Source organism: Blennius ocellaris (assembly GCF_963422515.1).
Source record: "Blennius ocellaris genome assembly, chromosome: 15".
NCBI classification, from domain to species: domain Eukaryota; kingdom Metazoa; phylum Chordata; class Actinopteri; order Blenniiformes; family Blenniidae; genus Blennius; species Blennius ocellaris.
In genome coordinates, this window is record NC_137664.1 from 3,546,388 (window position 1) to 3,565,603 (window position 19,216).

Sequence of the window (19,216 nt, forward strand, 5' to 3'; positions counted from 1 at the left end):
GTTAATGCATGATGCACCATTCAGTCACTTCACAGTGAACACAGGCAAAAATGAAGAGAGGCGATGCCATTTTCAGCTGATTACTCTTTTGTAAACAGGTTGTCAAACACAGGAAATCATCATGGTGTTACTCTCAGTTGAACACCTACAAAACACATGCAAAGTGAAATGAATAAATCCGCCCTCTGGGTCATGGACCTCTGCAGCTGGCATTGGCTGCGACCATGCAAACTCAGGCTCTGTTAATGAAAACTGTCGTTGCATTTTGCAGGTCTGTGTGCACAACCACGGTTCTCACAGCCACTGAAAACGAAACTTTTTAGAAAATGCAACTGCTGCGCCTGCACACCATGGCCTGTCGTGAATAGTTCTACATCAAGTGTCGTGTCATGACTCCCAGTTCATATTCTCCTCGGACTGGGCAGTTTTATAGATGAGAGTCACCGCAACAATCCAACGTCTTCATCTTCTTCATGTTGTCGAGTAAACAGGGCTTCAAATACACATTTATGACAATTTCACCATCGGCAAACATCTTTACACTAATTTGTATTACGGGAGTATGTGGACAACTAAAAATAAAAAAAACCAAAAACCTTGCGAACGCAGGATAAATGTGCAAACTCCACAAAAGCAAGAGTAGTAACCACTGCGCCCCTGTGCAGCCGGCACATCCCGAAAACCCTTAGATTTAAACTGTTCTTCAATTTGGGCTTTTTACATCAGCCGGAGTCACTGAAACAGAAACGTTATTGATGAGTTGCCAGTGAAGTGGCGCCGGAGTTGTTTTGGCTTCCTGACGTCTTCTAGATTTATGATTTGAACACGGATATGTGTGCGTGCCAGATATAATGCAAAGCGTTCGCTTATTACCTGTCTCTGGATGACAGCTCCCATGCTGGTGGCAGTTGCAGGGTACGCACGGTGAGAGAGGCCCTCTGCTCGGGTCTTCCCGGGTGAATCCTGAGATGCATTGCTCACAAAACTGGCCGGTGAAACCAAGAGGGCAGGAGCAGGATTCCACCCAAGGGGCTGCAGGACTGGCAGGACCAGAGGGGATGAAAGCAGAGATCAGGGTCACCCCTGCAAGCTGTGATGTGTCTGGGGGGGAGGAAAGAAGAGGGGAGTAAATATTAGAGAGAAACTGATGCTCACAAAAAATTTTAATAAATAAAAAATTGTAGTAAACTACCGTAGTCATTTTTGTCTCAGGGGTGTGTTAAAGTTTTTGGGATAGCTGCCTTTCCCTGTGTGACGTGTGTGTGTGTGTGTGTGTGTGTGTGTGTGTGTGTGTGTGTGTGTGTGTGTGTGTGTGTGTGTGTGTGTGTGTGTGTGTGTGTGGGTGTGTGTGTGTCGTTAAGCAGCAGGTTATTAGCATTTGTTGCAGTGCTGTCCCTCCCTCCCTGTCTCATTACAGGTTCTGGCCTGTGTTTATAGTTTACTGTCTGACACACACACACACACACACACACACACACACACACACACACACACACACACACACACACACACACACACACACACACACACACACACACACACACACATATAAGCACGCACGCACGCACAATAACAGATTCATCCACCCACATTCTCATAAATGCCACACTTAATGCTCACTTGAATGCACACACACACACACACACACACACACACACACACACACACACACACACACACACACACACACACACACACACACACACACACACACACACACACACACACACACACGCACGCACTCTTGTGCCTGCACGTGCCCACACACGTACACTCGTCATCCAGGGACTCTTTGATACAGCAAATGAATAAATCACTGCAGCAGAGCAAGACGAGAAGAAAAGGAGACAGGAGACTCGGTGGAGGTATGTCAAACGTGCAGTTCCTGTGGGGCCTCAAGATCCGTCTCTCCTCTCATGAATAGTGATGGAGGCAGGCCATCCTGAACCCGAATCCCTCTCACCATATACTCTCTGAACCATGGCCGCAGAAACACAAAATGACTTTTGTTCCTGGTCTGTTGCTTCGCCTACGATCACTGAAGACACACTGGGTGATGGATGGATGGATGAATGGATGGATGGATAGATAAACATGCTGATCAACCAACTGATTGACTGACATACCAATCAAAGATGGACTGACGGAAAAGCAAAAAAGCAAGCAGACAGATCAGTATGCTGTGAACATAAAACAATAATAACAGCCAGAAGAAGAGAAATGAACCAAGCAGTACTGATCTGAGAGTATAAACACAGCAAGGGGTGAGTATGAGGGAGCAGAGGATGGACCTCGGATTTTTCTGCCTGATCCAGCCCTCCCTTTGTGCGGTGATGAAACCCAGTTCATTTGCACCTCTGAGGAATAATCACCGAGAAGGCTAAAGTCTGTCCTCTTCCCTCGACACGACTCGCCTTGGCCTTTACTCTCCATGAACTTCCCAATTCTACCAGCCCATTCGACGGGGGAAATGTGCAATTAGAAGAGATTTCAGATACCGGAGCCCATATTTCAGTCGATTAGAAACGTTTCATTTTAGTTCACGCTGTGCAAGTTCACTCCATCAATCTTTTTTTTTTTTTTTTTTCGGGAAACCTTGGCAGAGCAGTCACGATTTTGCTTTCCCCTTTGAATGTTTTCAACGCAGCCCAGCAGATTGGAGACTAAGGCCCCTTTAGGCACCTGTACATTACACCATTAACCATTGATTTTTCATAGACTTCTCATATTGCCATGCTCGCTGCTCAAAAAGTCATTCTTTGTGGTGGGGGGGGGGGAAGGAAAAAAAAAAAAAAGAAAGGTCTTTTCTGTGGCTGCTGTCTAAGCCTGCCGTTACAGCTTTAAGACGATGCAGTCATTAAATTCAGTTCTGAGAGAGTCTCCGCAGTGCAAAGAGAGATTTAAAGCGTAAAGGAGAATGTGAGGAGAGCGTAGCCTGATGAGAGGACAGCTTTATGGGGTTTTGATATTAAAGTTTGGTGTGCAGCCTGCAGCGATGAGACACTTCTAACACTGTTTGAGAATGAGCCTGAGACCAAACACAAATCATTAACAAGGTTTCTTCTCCCCCCCCCCCATAATGTGCAGTAGATGCAGCGTAAACTGTGTGCTCGACTCTGGCAAGCACGTTCAATGTGGGTGGGTTAAAGAAAGAAAGAAAAGAAAAGAAAACAGTTTGTTAGAATATGCATGACTGTCTCTGTTTGTGTTTGGACAAACGTGTTATGGTGGTTTTGCTACACATTGTGTTTGTGTGTTTGTGTGTTTGTGTGTGTGTGTGTGTGTGTGTGTCAGAATGCCTGCGCCGCGCAACGAATTAAACTGGTGTTTGTAAGTGTGAGAGAGTTGGTGATTTCTGGCCAGCTGTTCGGGCTTCTCAACGCCCTAATCCACAGTAATGCCGCTCAGATTCTACCTGTTCATTATAAGGCAGACTATCACACAGTAAGAGAGGAAGGACATGATTAAAATTAATTAATAATAAAAAAAAAAATATGAGCTGGATTTCGGTAACAAGTTACAAACATCTGGGAAAACATTTTTTTATTTTATTTATTTATTTATTGTGTGGGTTGTGCCAGAAAAAAATAGAAATAGTCCCTGAACATAAACACTGAGCTAATTTTAGCAAAAAATGTTGCTGCATTTTTCACATTTTGTGTTAGTTTCTGCTTAAAATATTATTCATCATTAATTGAAAAAAAAAAAAATATATATCCATACATTTTTATTGACTGTGATATGCAGGCTTTTCTACCATCCAACCATCTGCAGCAAAAAGGCCACTTCTCTTCTCACAGCCTTGATAAGCGGGATATACCTCCCACCAGTTTATGTATCCTTCCTTCTGCTTTATTATTTTTACCGCTCGTAGGGTGAGATTTATCTCCCCTGCATCGTGATAAAAGCTCCTTCGCCAGCAGAACGGACACATCATATAAATGTATTTTAAAATCTAAGTTATGAGAAGAAGTGTCACCTCTCACGTATTGAGAGTAAAACTCACGCAATTCGAAAACGCAAAGCTGAAAGCTTAGCTCTTCCCAATATAATTTATATTATCTTCTTTTTTTTTTTCAAAGTTGTCTTCATGCCTCCAAACCGCAAACCCCCAGCCGACTGCTTTCATCACAAATCCCACCATGTATACAACCTCGCTTTTGAAGTTGTATTGAAGACATTTGTGTATGTTTAAAGAGAAAAAGAATAAAGCAGGGACTATATATATATATATATATAAATGACAGGACAGTGCAGGTAGCAGACAGGCAGCTGTGAGATTCTGTGTTTTGCAATGTGTGGACACGCGAACAAACAGCAACACTTACAGTTGTGCCCTCCGGCGTTGCTGATTTTGAGCGCTGTCAGGTTGTATAGGAGATGCTGGAACTCAAAGGCGGACAGCGAAGGTTTAAACCTCCCCTCGATTTCATGAAGTCTGTTGAAATGAAAAGACGAAATAAAAATAAAAAATTAATTTAAGAAAACATCACTCACAGAATTCCTCTTAGTGCATGCACAGGCTATGATTAAAAACCAGGGGAATAGCATTTTTTTTTTTTTTTGTAAATTTGTTTGTGTGGCAGACTTATCAACAACTGGAGAGGTTTGTACGGCAATTGCCGGCAACTGCTAAGAAGATAAGGAATTCCCTGCTATGCACGTGTTTGGATTCTCGTTTTTTTTTCTCTCTCCTCTGATTTCCCTGGTTGGTGATCTAAAGCTCGACTGCATACTGTGCAGGGGGTGGAGAGGATTTTTTTTTTTTTTTTTAAAGATGTAAATGTGCTGACTTCAACATAAATTCCGAGTCTTGATCATTGAGCTCTACCAGCTGCTGAAGGATGTTCTGCAAATCTAGACAGTACAGCTGACTTCTGCCTGTTTTACCCCCGGTGTCACGCCGTTCTTTCCATCTTGGTGACAGCTGCTGCGTCAGCTCCCACACCGCGGATGTTGTGTTACTTTTTTAGTTTTTTTTCTTACTATTGTGTGAAGCTCCCAGAGGTGAGGAGCAAGCGGCGTTGAGAAATACGCCCATGCGATTTTTATTGTGCACCAAACACAGTAAAGACTTGGCAAGCCTGTGAATATGTGCTGCCGCGCCGCCTGATTAGAACGTGGCAAAACCATTAATACGGTCCTGGGAGGCTTTCACTTGCAAATAAGTCATTATCTCTGGAGTTACAAATACCATTAAGGTGTTAATGAAAAAAATGGATTTTTTTTTTCTTTCTCTCTGCAGTTACCAGGTGATGTTGGATTTCACAGGGACATATTCTTACAAATGAAAGTCAGCAGAAACGCCATGGTCTTTCCTCTAAAGAGCAAAACAACTGAAAGAAGACAAATTCAAGGGAAGTTCGAGACGCAATGTCCCAATCAGAACTTTTGCCCTTGATTCCAATTCGATTTAAAAAAAAAATATATACCTTCCCAACGCAGTGCTTGGATTTTAAGTATATCGATCTGCAGAGTGATTTAAGGTTTACAAAATAACATGAAAGTGTTCTTTGTTCTTTTCCAATATCCTGTTTGCTTTGAGAGACTTGAGTGTCAGAATCAAGCAATTAAAGCTATTCTTCTGTGTTGTGGATTATTACACTCTGAATTACTTTTTAAGTGACTTTATGGCCCTGAATGACCTTCTTTCTTGTTTATATTAGTTTTTCTGTTGTAATACTGCCTTGTTATCATCTTATATGCTTTATATTGAACTTTTATCTAGTTTTATATTGTATTGCTGTTCTGACATGTTCTGTTCTGTGAAGAGGGGCTCATCTTCTAAACCCTTACTGACTACAACTATATTGAAAATGCTGACTGTCCTCCAAAGAGTTCTCGTTTTTTTTTTTTGAAATCTTTTAGCTTTCATCTTGGTCTATTATCAGACAAATAATTCGATTTAGTCAACACATCAGCAATAAAGAAAGCAACATTTACATGTAGCCTGACCAGACCATCTTATTTAGTGCAAAAACTACAGAGACGTGAATAATTTAGTTAGAAGTAGAGCATGTTAAACTTAGTGTTCAGCATGATGTCAGCATTTATTCGGCAGAGTTGCTGCAGATTCATGCAAAACAAAACAAGAAAAAGAAAAGCTTTTGTCCTGAACTATAGACCCTGTTTAAAATAGGCACTGTAATTGAAAGAGCCACACACTTACAAAATAGAAACCTCCATTTTTTTTATAAATGACTCGAGAAGAATACAGCGTGAAACCTTTAGTTTGTTAACCGTATCGGTGTCCGTCAGGCCTTTCATTACTTTGGGCGTTTCAATGGCCTCTAATTTATTAGGCCAGCTCTTCTCAGCGTGGCTCTAAGTCACTTTAGGAATGCTTTATTTCGTGCGTAGCTTGGGTTTCACACATAAACACTCATGCTGTGTGTAAACTGTGTGTGTCTGTGTGTGTGTGAGAATGCCCGGCTTGCCACACAGTCTCTCTTGACGCGGCGGGTCCTTGTTCCCTGGCCTGACATGTAGGCACAGTAATAAAGAGAGGCAATTACAAACTGGGCCTCAAAGCCATGGTAATGGAGCCGGCCAGACAGCGATAAGCGGAGCGCGCATGAAAGTGAACAAACTCCCAGTCATGCTTTCCCTATGGAGCATCAGTGTCCCTTTTAATCAGCACCAAGCAGAGCGCGGAGAGCCGCGTTGTAATTAAGCCTGCTCCATGGAGGATGAGAGGAGATCATCAGGAGAGAAAAGCCCAAAAGCATACAGGACACACACATGCGCACACACACACACAGACACACACATAAGTACTCTTAGATAGACAGGGACAGATAACGGTACAAGGTAAGCAAAGGAGTGGGACGGGAACAGCATGAGAGATGAGGAGTTACCAAGGGGTTAAGCATGCAATACATAAATAAAAAAAATACATGTCAGTGTATCAGTCTGAACACTAATTACACCTTGAATCATTGCATCGTGTAAGTATACAGATGCTAAGGTGGCTCATTATTTTTATATGGGGCTATTATAGCAATAAAATGACTTGTGCACGCGTGTGCAAACTTATGTGTTTGTCTAATTTGTGTGCTTAATGAGATTTGTGGGTCTCTAATGAGATTCGTATCTGCATCCTAAAATGTGTGCACGCGTAATACAATTATAACAGAAAGTGTGTGTGGTGAAATCTGTGCACAGAACAGGTGCCTGTAAGTGTCTCTGTCTTTACGAGTTGACTTTTTTTTTTTGCCATTTTCCTGCTTTGGTAGAGATTTGTGCGTTTTTTTTTTTCTGTTCAGGCCAAGTCCGATCCAGTTTCTGTATCACTGAGCACTATCACAGCGATGCTCGCTTGTGTCATAAAGGCTGTACAGTGGAGACCAAAACCCACAAAGCCTTCCAGTCTACGCTGAGGGCCATGAAAGCCCAGAGTTATGGCTGAATCCATACCACAGCAGGGGAGCAAAATCTGCTCATAAAAAGAGCCGAGCGAGAGGCTTTCCTGAGGTGGAGATGAAGAGACATTCGCAGGTCCTTGTGAGCATGCACTGATCTCTGTATGCACACCGAAGATATTACACATGTAGAAATTGAATTACACGTGCACTAATCTAAATCATGCACTTTTAATTTTTTTAATTTTACGTATCAGACAGACGAGGCAAGACAGCCAAACACAACTCATTTTACTAATGGCTGCATACTTACAAACATAGTCTATGAATACCGAAGTACTCTACTTTTTATACTCGTTGTGATGCGTTTGTAAAGTATAAATGTATCGCAATAGCTTTTCATCGTTCAGCATTTTGTATTCAAGTATCTGCTTTTTCTCATTGCTGTCTCTCTATTTTATTTTCATGTTGTCATTATGTGCATGTACGTTTTCTCCATGTGCTTCAGTTTCATCAAAAAGTCCCAAAATATCTGTCAGCTCAAGGGTTTACTAAGATTCAGTATAAAGAATGCTAAATTGCACACTCAGACAGGTCGATGCTTTCAGGCTGTGTGTTTTGCGGTTGGTTCATCGGAGTTTAATGCAATGAGTGATGTGACGAGCAATCGGGATTTCTAAGTTTCTTTAAAACAGCATCAATGAAGTTTTACCCAACATGGAACACCACTGATCACACACACATGAACACACACTGTATCATAATATCCCCAAAAAAATGACGTAAGAATGAGCCAGGAGAGAAAACACCATCCTCGACAATGCCCCCAACAGGGAGACCAGACTGATCTCCCCGTGCGGGGCGCCCCCATGAGGAAACGCTGGAGTAAAATAAATAAGAGCTTATAAAATGAATCAATGAATGAAAAGAAAAGAAAATGAGCTAAAACATTGGCTACGTCAGAAAGATAAGAAAAATTTAAAGTAAGTAAAATAATCAACTCCTCAAGCTAAAACATTGACTACATTAGAAAAAGACGAATACAAAATTATGTAAAATCATCAGCTAATTAAAACCTAAATTAAGAATGTGTGACAGAATGTGACCCTGAGGCCGCCCGGCTGGCCGTTCACCAAATGTGGGCCATAGTGACAGAACGAGGCCTCGCCGTAGGTCCTGGTCCTCAAACCAGGAACCCGTAAACAGACTCATATTGTAAAAGCAGGTCGGAAAGATACGAATTGAGCATATGTCAGGAGATCTGTCTGTAGGTTAGATTGCACACGTGTGCGCGCGAAATATATGTATCCATTGTTAGACGTACATCCTGATATTTAATCAGGCAATAGGTTGGATAAAATGGTATGGATGAGAGGATGGGTATGTTGGATTAATAGATGGATTCATGGATGGATGTTGCATTCGGACATCTATTTTGTGACCAGAACCGAAAGTCGACTTATGCATGATCCATGAGTTTTGGAATATACTTAAATCAGGAATTTTCTTATTTTCAAACAGCGTGCAAAAATGTGCTGTGCACCACAAAAATTGAAAGTTTTCGGCCTTTGACTGGAGGGGCCTTTGTATCATAAATAAATCACAGGCTTAGCCAGGCACATAGTAATTCCATGTTTTTCTTCACCTATAGCCACAAAAAAAAAAAAAATATATATTTTTTTTTCAATTCTCAACAAACTCTCCTTTCTGCTCTCTATATTTCGTGGGCGCTCATCTATATGATCAAAGACACTGAACTTTCAAAACATGTCAGAAATTAGCAGAGTTCCAGATGCTTTGCTAGACTTTGCTTACTGCTGCATAATAGCGTCTCCCTTTTCTCAGCATATTCTTGAAAGGCTTCTTCTGGCAATTTGAGGCTGCGAGAATCAGCGGCACTACTGACCTACTATATGTGGAGAGTGTACAGTATGGATTTAATGTGGAGGAGAAGCGGGGCATCACGGTGATTCTTTATGGCATACATATTCTGCTTACGTGGCGTCGGCTCACACAGCAACAAGCCAGGCAATAAAACCTCCCCGCCCACTGATTTCAAGGGAACAGAAAGTGAACAGAGGGAACATCAGAGAGAGAGAGAGAGAGAGAGAGAGTGAGAGAGGAACGGATGCTACCTTATATAAGCCATCCAGCCTCCTCCTCTCACCAATTCCCTTCCCGAATCCCCCAGCTTCCATATAATTTTCCTTCATCTGATTGTGCGGCGATCTCCGCATCAGGTGGGAACATAGAAGCACTTAGCAGGTTAACATATTTACCATCCATGAATGCAGACGCTGTCAGTCAAGAGAGATGTCAGGAGTCAGTGTTTTCGCTCATTTCTATTCATGCTTTCTGAGTAAAGCACTTAGCGGCACATATTTCCCTTTTTTAAAATTTTTATTTTATTGCAATATTTTTTTTAATGCCCGTGCATCTGATTGTTATTGTAAATTAAACCCAGTCGTGTAAATGTGTGCGTGACATTAAGTAGGAAGAGGGAAGGAGCAGGAGCATGGGGTAATGCTGCACATCATGGAGCATGGTGTATCTCTACATGTACCAGAAGTGTATAATGAGATCTGTGTAGAACTTCTCTTGAGGAGATAATTTAATGGTGGTCTCTGTCCCTGAGCTACGGGGGGGGGAAAAAAAGAACCGATGGGCTTCTTCAGCCGGGGCTGTGGGTGCTGAGGGGAGACTCATTACTGGAGCGCAGACAGTAAAGCATGAGTGTCGAGGAAGAAATTTGGGGGGGGGGGGGGGGGGGGGGGCACAGGCCAGAGGCGGACGAAGACGGGCTGGAGGAGCGGCGTGGCCCGACGCCACCGCCTTCTTCAAGGGAGCTAAATTATTGATGCATTCAAAGTCTCCTTGTCAACTTAAGTAAAATATTTACACGTTTTTGTTTTGTTTTGTTTTTTTGTTTTTGTTTTTTGCATCTGAAAGACGGCCTCAAATCAACAGCAGTAAACAAAGTGCAAAAGCCCGGGGTGGAACTGGGACGTGATTAATAATGATTTATACAAATCAGATTGTTGTTTTCAACCGGAGCAGGCAGCAGGTTTTTAACTATTTATGCTGAATAAAGAATATGAAAAAGTTTGAAGAAAACAAACCTAAAAGCAAAATAATAATAATCTAAAAAATTACAAATTAAAAAAAAATTCAGATTCCTCCACCATTATGACAGTTCTGCTCTGGATCTGTTAATTCAGAGGTGTCAAACAAAAACCGTCCCACAGGAGGCTCCAATAGGACCAAACCACCAAGCAAATTGTAGGAATTTCAAAGGAAACATTGGATAAAAGAAAAATCTGAAGAGAAGCAGAGACAAAGCATCACAAACATTCAACAACTGTATAACAACCTTTTGGCCATTTCATTGTATTTTATACAATTAAAATTGGCTTAGTGTTGAGAAAGTTTTCACTTTTCATTGTAATTGTTAGGCTTTATGCAAATATACACAATCTCATCATGTATACAAGGCCAAAGTACATTTAAAAGTTATTATAGTAGTATCGTACTGCTCCGACCCATTCAAGGTGAAATTTGGCTGCATGTGTTCCCCGATCTAAAATGTGTTTGTTGTCCAAAATTCTCCACGTACCTCCAAGCAACCATGCACTTAATGAAGTTTCACAAATTGGTCTTTTAATGGACTTTTAATGAAAAGTTCAATGATAAACAAACCCAGGGTACGATGTGTAATAGGGGCTGAAAAGTCCACTGGATAAAACTGCATCATCACAACCTTAGGTTTCAGTAATAATTCATATAAGAAATGCGTAATGAAGGCAATATAAGATCCTCATGACTGTTACAGGTCCTAACTAACTATAGTTTGTTTTTTAAATAAACACCTCCAACTCCATCCTCTCTACAACAAAAGAATAATGTAACTTCCAAAGGAAACGTTGGAAGAAATCTGGAACAAGACAATCTACTACTAGTGTACAGTGTGAGCATGAATTTTTACTCCTTTAGTTTATTTCCTTTAGAAATATGGTCTGTTTAACTTGGATTTTAAATCACAATCATTATTTGAAGCAGCTTAAATATACTAATATTTACCTTTTAATATTTTGTTATTTATTGGGCATTATTACTGTACAGAATTTGGTCTTGGGATTGATTAAGCTGCTCCATTCTATTCTATTCTATTCTATAATTCTGTCACTGTGAGGGGAAAACAATTGTGTCTGCTGCAAGAAATAATGCACAAAGGGGGCACTGTTTTTAATTCTTGTGGAAGCACTTTGTGTTGCTTTAATGTATACAAAGTGCTATATAAATAAAGATTGATTGATTGATTGAATATCCGGACTATATCTAGATAGACAGATGGACCGATAGATCGATAGAGCCAAATAAAACACATTCAAAACTTATGATGTTCATGAGTTCATGCCTTTTAATTAGAATCTGCCACTTATCACCGACAATAATGTGCTAAAATATTAGGCTTGTGTCGAGGGAAAAATAGCTAAAATAATCTTTTTTTTTAAAATGATGTGTTAATAGGCTGTTTCTTTTAATCTTTCTTCAAACTCTCACATTTGAAGAAAGAGAGAGTTTAGTATTTGGCGTGACCACCCTGTATTCTCAACGCAGCATCTGCTTCATTCAGTATACTTCGTCCTTGAAGGGTTTTGCACGTCGATTGTTATATTTTGATAGACACACACTAACGGGCGATTCAGAGTCACCAGTTACCCTCAAATGCATGTTTTTGGAACGTTTAGGGGGAAATCAGAAAGAGCCTACGCATGCACAGAGAGAGAATACAAACTCCACGCAGACAGGCCGGACTCAAACCAGGGATTTACTGTGAGGCAAGACGACCGAACCACTACACACCACGCATCCTCAGCTTCCTTGATTGATTTCACTACTTTTAGAGTGATTAAATGACACACTCCAATTAAGAGCGTTGAAAAACCGCTTATAGGATATGTCCTCTTTCATTGATCCAACATGCATTTTCTGCCACAGCTCTGACCGAATTTCATCAAATTCAGGTTTTTGGGTTTTTTTTTTTTTAGCACTGCTGACATTACAAGTATACTCGCTCCTGCCCAAACTGCCAACAGCCATAGCGGGAATTCTCGACGACCGACTGCTGTGCACAGCCTTTCACTGCAACCCCAAACCAACACGGTTAGTTCATACGGTGCAGCATCCATCAAATCGGCCCTCCGCTCGCTGAGGATTCCTGGCCGGCTCTTTGCTCATGCTTTAATCATTCCCCATCTGAACCAGCGCCGCTCCCTTCCCCGAGCAAAGTGCAACACACACTCAGAGGGCTGCAGCCTCCGGTACCTTTCTCTCCAGCTTCTTTGAATTTCTTTTTTAAACATGTCTTTGTTGGATGCCTTTCAGGAGGAGCTTTGCAATTGTTGCGCAGCATGCCGCGTACATGTGGAGGCTCTGCAGGACACGGTCAGGAGAGGACAATGCAGGACTCCCCGGCTGCGTGACATGTTAATTTTGCGGGCGGATCCTGTAATTAGATTTTTCTGTGTCTCGCTGGAAGACAAAGGAAATCAAATCCTCCGTTGGGGAAGATGAGGGCTTCTCAGGCTGGTAGTTAAGTTGGCCTGTGGGTGCTTAGGAGTAGAATTAAAGATAGAAACACACGAGCCTCGCCGAAGACAAATCGCAGCAAAACAAGTGTGAAGGAGGTGCCGAGTGGGACGAGGAGGATTTACTGGCTTGGAGACGGTGGGCCGAGTGGGGGAAGAGAGCAAAAATAGAGTGAATGACTTAAGCCTTGGGTTTTGGACAGGTTCATGGTGGAGGCCAGGGCCGGCTGTACCCACCCCCCCCCAGGTTGACGGGCCTGATGACGTCCCTCCGAAACAACATGACCGATTGGGCTCACGCGTCCCCCACAGGCCGTCACACCAGTGTCCAGCCCTGCTCGGCCGCCTCCACTCAGTCTTTGGCCACGGATTGAACACTTCACCATGGATGAGATCATGAGACTTGGAAGAACCACAATGTGGACCAACGAGAGCAAGCGGAAGCGAGATACGCGATCAGGTAAAGAAATTTGTGAAGTTAAAAAAAAAAAAAAAAAAAAAAAAAGTGGCAGTGGTCCATCTTTAAAATAGCCGAGGGTCAGCATGAACAACAGGTTGGGCTGACATCACAACAGGCTCGTGAAAAGTATGAATGTGAATATTCCATTTTGTGATGGACGACATGTTCTGTTAAGAGTCTTGATGCTATTGAAGGTGATGAAGACATCATGAGCAACCTTGGTCCAGAATGAACCGATCAGGAGTGGTTCATATTATTTCCCTTTCATGCTGCTCCATACAAAAGCCCACACATTCAAAGGTATTAAAAAAAAAAAAAAAAAAAACCTTTCTGGTGGATTTGATTGCTCCTGCTACAAATACTAAGCATAAAAAAAGTATCTCTTTCCAACTGAGTTATAGTGCAAGTAAAGGACGTGCAAGCTTTATCGTGCTGGAAAAAGTGATTTAACACAGAGCCAAAGCTAATATAAGGTAGTTTGATTTAGTTGAATTAAGAGGTAATCTTCAGAATTCACAGTGTCACTTTCTCTCCATTGTCGCTTCGAAGGAGAACACAGTTTCAAGCTGTTACTTTGCAAAATGCCTCTTCATCTGCCCAATTCAACCTGCTGGTGCCTATTTCCTCACTTAAAGTGTAGTCTCACTTGGCAGGTTGAGTCTGATTAACAAACTCTACTTTGTGAGCAGTTTGCTGGCACAATCCATTTGCCAAAGTATTCAACTTAAGAAAGTAAAAAAAAAGAAGAAAAAAAAGAGTTAGTCCACTTCCATTGGCGTTCTTCAGACTAAACATCTTGCTGCAGATTTTCATTGATGTGCGCATCAGAAGAATTCCTGCTTCGTGAGCTTTTTAGCTGGAACTTGTAAAATCACAAGTGCATTAAGCTCGACACACAGTATCGCTTTGGAATTTAACAGAAGTGATAATACATTTTTATTTTGAAATCACTTTTTTTTTTTCTTTTTTTTTTTACTTTTCAGAGCAAATCCCATAGTGCTACCTATAAAATAATCAATAGTTAAATAAAATATGGCAGCATAATAAAAGACATAAAACCAAATCACAAATAGAATCAAGAAAAAGGAAAAAAGTCTAAGATGTAATGATACTTTTTGAATGTCTCTGGGTTTCATCCAGAAAACAGATTACAGATCATGTCCCATATTCTTTTCTTTTTTCTTCTTCTTTTTTTACTTCAGATTTATTTGCTCTAATACTCTGATAAGTTTTAAAAGATCCTCCACCAACACATCCAAGTCCATGGTATCACATTTAATTTTGTATTTGCGGGAGCTTCGCAGTCCATCCAATCCAATATTGTAGCATATGTTGATATATATGCATGATTTAAACATATTTCTGTGTATATATCTCTGTATGTATATGCATGCTCCAATGCACAATGAAATGTTTAGTAATATGATGTTAAAAATAGTTATGGAATAATATTAGTCAAAAGCTACAAATGGGTAGGAAATAAAAAGTGTCCACTTCATTCTACTCCTTTTTCAGACTACAATTTGCTTTTTTTATTTTTTTTTATTTGTTTGTTTGTTTTCCTGTCCGTAGTTTCAGATAATTTTCTTGTAAACAGGGCCTCGTGTTTGCAAAACACTCATTTCAATATTCCTGTTGGTCCACGATGCTAAATTGATCATTTGCGAAATCTATTTTCGTGAACATGCATTTTAGCGCACTTGACAAAGGATTTTAGTAAATGGCTCTTGAATGCTCACTCCATTACGTGCAATGAGTCACTACTTTGACTTACTTTGGCCTGTCTAAATGTAAAATGCCTTCTACTGAGCACTTCAGTCTAGTCTAATAAAGTCTAGTGTTCCATTTAAAGTGTAAGTGTTGCTGTTTGTTCGCTACCTGCACTGTCCTGTCATATATATATATATATACTCATTTCTTGAGAAATTGATCTCTTTTATTGTAAGTAATTTCAGGGATAATAACAAAGATCTCCTTTTGAATCCCATTCAAACAGAGACAAGCGTTTCTCACGGTTTTCCTCGGAGAGCGAAACGCAAACAATAAAAATGCCTCATTGTGGACTTTTGTGACGCTAATGCAAACAAACCGTGGGTCACAACACTCACTCTGGCAGGCGGGCGACATCTCGAGCACTTCCTTATTCTCAGCTTCCCCCGAATTGAGACGCTAATCAAATGCAACGCAGCACAAACAAACTATTACGGATGACATACGCACGACTATAAGAATATAATCTCGCGGAGAGACGGCGGAAGAAAACAAAAACAGCAGACTGCCAGCTACAAGCAATGTAAACACCACCAGCTCCGTGTGACAGAAGCTGTGACACAGTTTGATTTTGATTGCTTGCTATCTCTATCGCCACATCCGACTTCTTGATTGCCGCGGCATTCGAAGAGGTGCTGTTTTCCTTGAATTACACTAAAACCACACCGACCTGCAGAGCCTAATAAAATTCCGATTTCACCGTGAGGCAGAGAAGCAGCGGAATGTCAAAATGGCCATGTTTTTATTTGGAATGTTTTTGAACGGAAATGTGATCTGATTGCAACAAACGCCAAGTCTGGCTCTATTTGTAGGTGTGGGAGGCTGGAATATGCATTATAGAGCAACCTGAGTGAGTGAGACTACTCAGACATTTAAAACTGCAGCTGTTAACAGCAAAGCGCCGCTGTAGGTCAGGGTTATTTTAACTCAGACTCTCATAGATTTAAAAAAAAAAAAATAGAAATATAGACGGCATATTTAATTCAAACTTAACTTCGCCATTAAGTTAGAGAATCACACATAAATTATGCAATGTGTATGTGTGTGTGTCTCTGCTTAGTCTCCGATTACCTGGATGGGAAAAAGAAGAGATATATTTCCATTTACTTGAACAACCTTTACACTTCCGGACGATGAGAATAGGAGTGCGATTTCACACTTTTCTGTACCTACACAGAACATTCTGTGCATGTTATTTTGAGGCATATCTGGCTTTCATAAGAGGTTTTTATCAGGCCTAATTTTTCACTTCCATGTGTCCTGCATTTATTAGTGTGGCCATCAGTTATGTCATGTAATATTATGATCGTATCGCCGACTTTTAAGCTGAATTGAATTGACATTGATGTCTGTCTGTAAAAAGGTAGAGTTACTTTCTTCGTGATTGCTTTAATCTTATTAATATAGCACTTTGGATATTGAACATTACAGGAATATATAAGATATTGGACATAGCACATTTTTACGTGATTAACTTCTATTCTAAATCGTGTTGCATTTTTCCTTTTCTTGCCTATTTTCTCCAGTCATATATTCTTACTACATTTTGGATGAGATACTCTCTATATACACTGTGGGAGGACAAGCGAGATGTGATTTCATCTCCACTCTGTGTCTGCATGTGCAGCAGATTTGACAATAAAACTCACTTTGAAACGCCGTTGTGACACTTTAGCCGATAGCTGGTTCATTCATGAAGTTCAGTATGTTAGCTGAAAGTCAAACGGTGTTGCACACAACTTTTCTTGGTCAGTTTGAGTCAGTGATTTTTCATGAAGTCTCACAAATGCTTTTCGGCAGTGATGTAGGACTGGACACAACACCTGATTTTAAAGAAATTACTCTTTATGTATTAGAACAACTGGGAAGAAAACAGTTCAAAGAAAGTACCAACTTGTGAAAAGCCTCAGGAAGCTAATGGTGATTTAGGAAAGACAGCAGCTTCAAAACCGCTAAAATCAATGGTATTTTAGTAACTTTATAATATCGTGTACTCCCAACACAGTGAAATAAAAAAGAAACAATACTCTTTCTCACTATGGGTTTATTAGATGACACCTAAGCGACACAGTAATCAGCACTAACGTTATGACCATCTGTCTAATAGTGTGAATGCAAAAGGTTCAAATCAACCCTTGCTGATAAAGACATCAACAGACCTAAACGCAGGTCAAACCTAAGTGCTGTGGGCCAAAACTGCCATTTTGGACATTTTACTGTATTTTGCACCAGAATGTATCAATAAATTTGGCTTCATGGTACAATCATAGTCGTTTTATGTCGTAATTGTTTTGCTTTTTACATATAGAGATTTCCAGCACCTATAACCTGCACCATAACAAAGACAAATTTTAAGTCTAAATTTCAAAGTTATTATGGTACTATTGTACTGGTGAGGCCCACTCAAGATGGTACAAGGCCCCTGAAATGAAATGAAGTTTAACACCCTGGTCTGTCGGGCTATGCTATCTGATGTGGCTACTTTTCTGCTTGAGCTTTACTTTCTTATCTTGGCTACATTGAAAAAGCTTAAAAAAAAATAAATTGAGGGAGTAAAGCTGATCATAGAAGTCAGAATATATTTTTTGCTCTCATTAATGTTGCATAATCAGGCCAATTAAAAACCATACATCGTTAAACCAGTAGATGGGAGTAAAGTGGATGACCTATCATGGAGGAGGTGAGGGATGTGTGTCCTCTCTGAGTGCCCTTCGAGTTTTATATCTCTTTTATATCCGTTTTCTTCATGGAGATCAATAACGTGTCCGTCTCATCCTCTGGAGCTGTGGCAGCTTGTAGGTAACTCCGAGCCTCAGTGTCGGCATATCATGCTGCAGAAATCACCATCTCCCTCATATCGTACCTCCAGGCCATGGATCCGTCCCCCCCGATCCATCTCGTGCTCTGCATGCCGTCGCTATAATCCACTTAGCTTTACTTTCCACTGCGACAACCGAGTCATCCCACCAGTCAAAGTCCCGCCGTCCCCGCCAACCCCCCCCGGAGCTGAACAGATGAGTGACCTCTGCACTCTCAGAATCATCATTCTCGTGTCTTCAGTAAGGCTTTACCTCAGATCACCTCTCCTCCACTGAGAGCCTACAAGTACTGAAGTAATGTTTTTTTTTCCCAGTCTGCTGTCCTCTTTTACCTCCATTCCAATCATTTTGGTGCACGTTTGGCTGTTTTCTTCCGATCATTATCTGCTCCTTGGCATGCTCCATGTCGCCGTCGGGTGAGAACACTGACTCGATGTAAAAAAAAAAAAAAAAAAAAAAAATGAAAATGCGACACCACAGCTCTGCACCTGCCAGATCTACATGACAGCCAGTGAAAGAGCAGGCTCATCACTGTATTCATATCCTGACGCTCTGCCGGCACCGCGGCGGCGAAGTCAATGTGGGTTAGCCGTAATCGGCACACGGGCGTCCCGGATTGTCGCCTCTCTTGCGGACTCTAAGCATATTTTAGTAAGAAACCGAGGGAGGGGCAGAGAGATGCCGCGGGTGAAAATGAAACCCAAAACAAACAATCATCCCGACATCCGAGCGAAGGCTTCGGTGTGTGTTCCAGAGGGACGGCGGTGATATCAAAAACAACATAAACAACAGTGAAACTGACGCGCGCACGCCTCCATCCATGTACCTGACAATGAAAGAGCGGCGAGGCGAGTGGCCGGGGTCGGAGTCCAGCGCCGGATGGGGTGTAAGGTCAGCAGAAAGGGCCATTCCGGAGCCTTGGAGGAGCAGCGAGACGCGGTCCGGGAGCAGCTCCGGGGCCTCGGAGGTGAAGGTGATGGAGAGCGGCTGGCCGTAGCTGTGGACTCGGTGACCCAGGAATTTCTCTACCAGGAAAAGAGAGCAGAGGTCATAGAGGTGAAGGGAGTCCGTGTTGTTAGAGGGGGTTTGAGTCGCCGACATGCAGAAAAGGCCGAGATGATATCTTTTGTGCGTTGGAGTGGAAACGGAATTATTCGTTATTGTGTTTTTACAAAAACAAATATTTGCCCCCAAAAAACTTCATTAACAGACAGACAT

General features: G+C 41.4%; 1 protein-coding gene across 1 annotated transcript in view; it reads right to left on the reverse strand.

Annotated features, from left to right (window-relative positions):
* The window catches only part of lamc3 (laminin, gamma 3), a 129,486-nt gene that overhangs the window by 35,428 nt on the left and 74,842 nt on the right, over positions 1–19,216 (reverse strand). The window contains exons 10-12 of the mRNA XM_080510274.1: positions 18,825–19,023; positions 4,329–4,438; positions 874–1,101 (exon numbers count right to left, since the gene is read on the reverse strand). Coding sequence (XP_080366400.1) covers positions 874–1,101; positions 4,329–4,438; positions 18,825–19,023 — 537 coding nt within the window. The remainder of the gene's footprint in view (positions 1–873; positions 1,102–4,328; positions 4,439–18,824; positions 19,024–19,216) is intronic.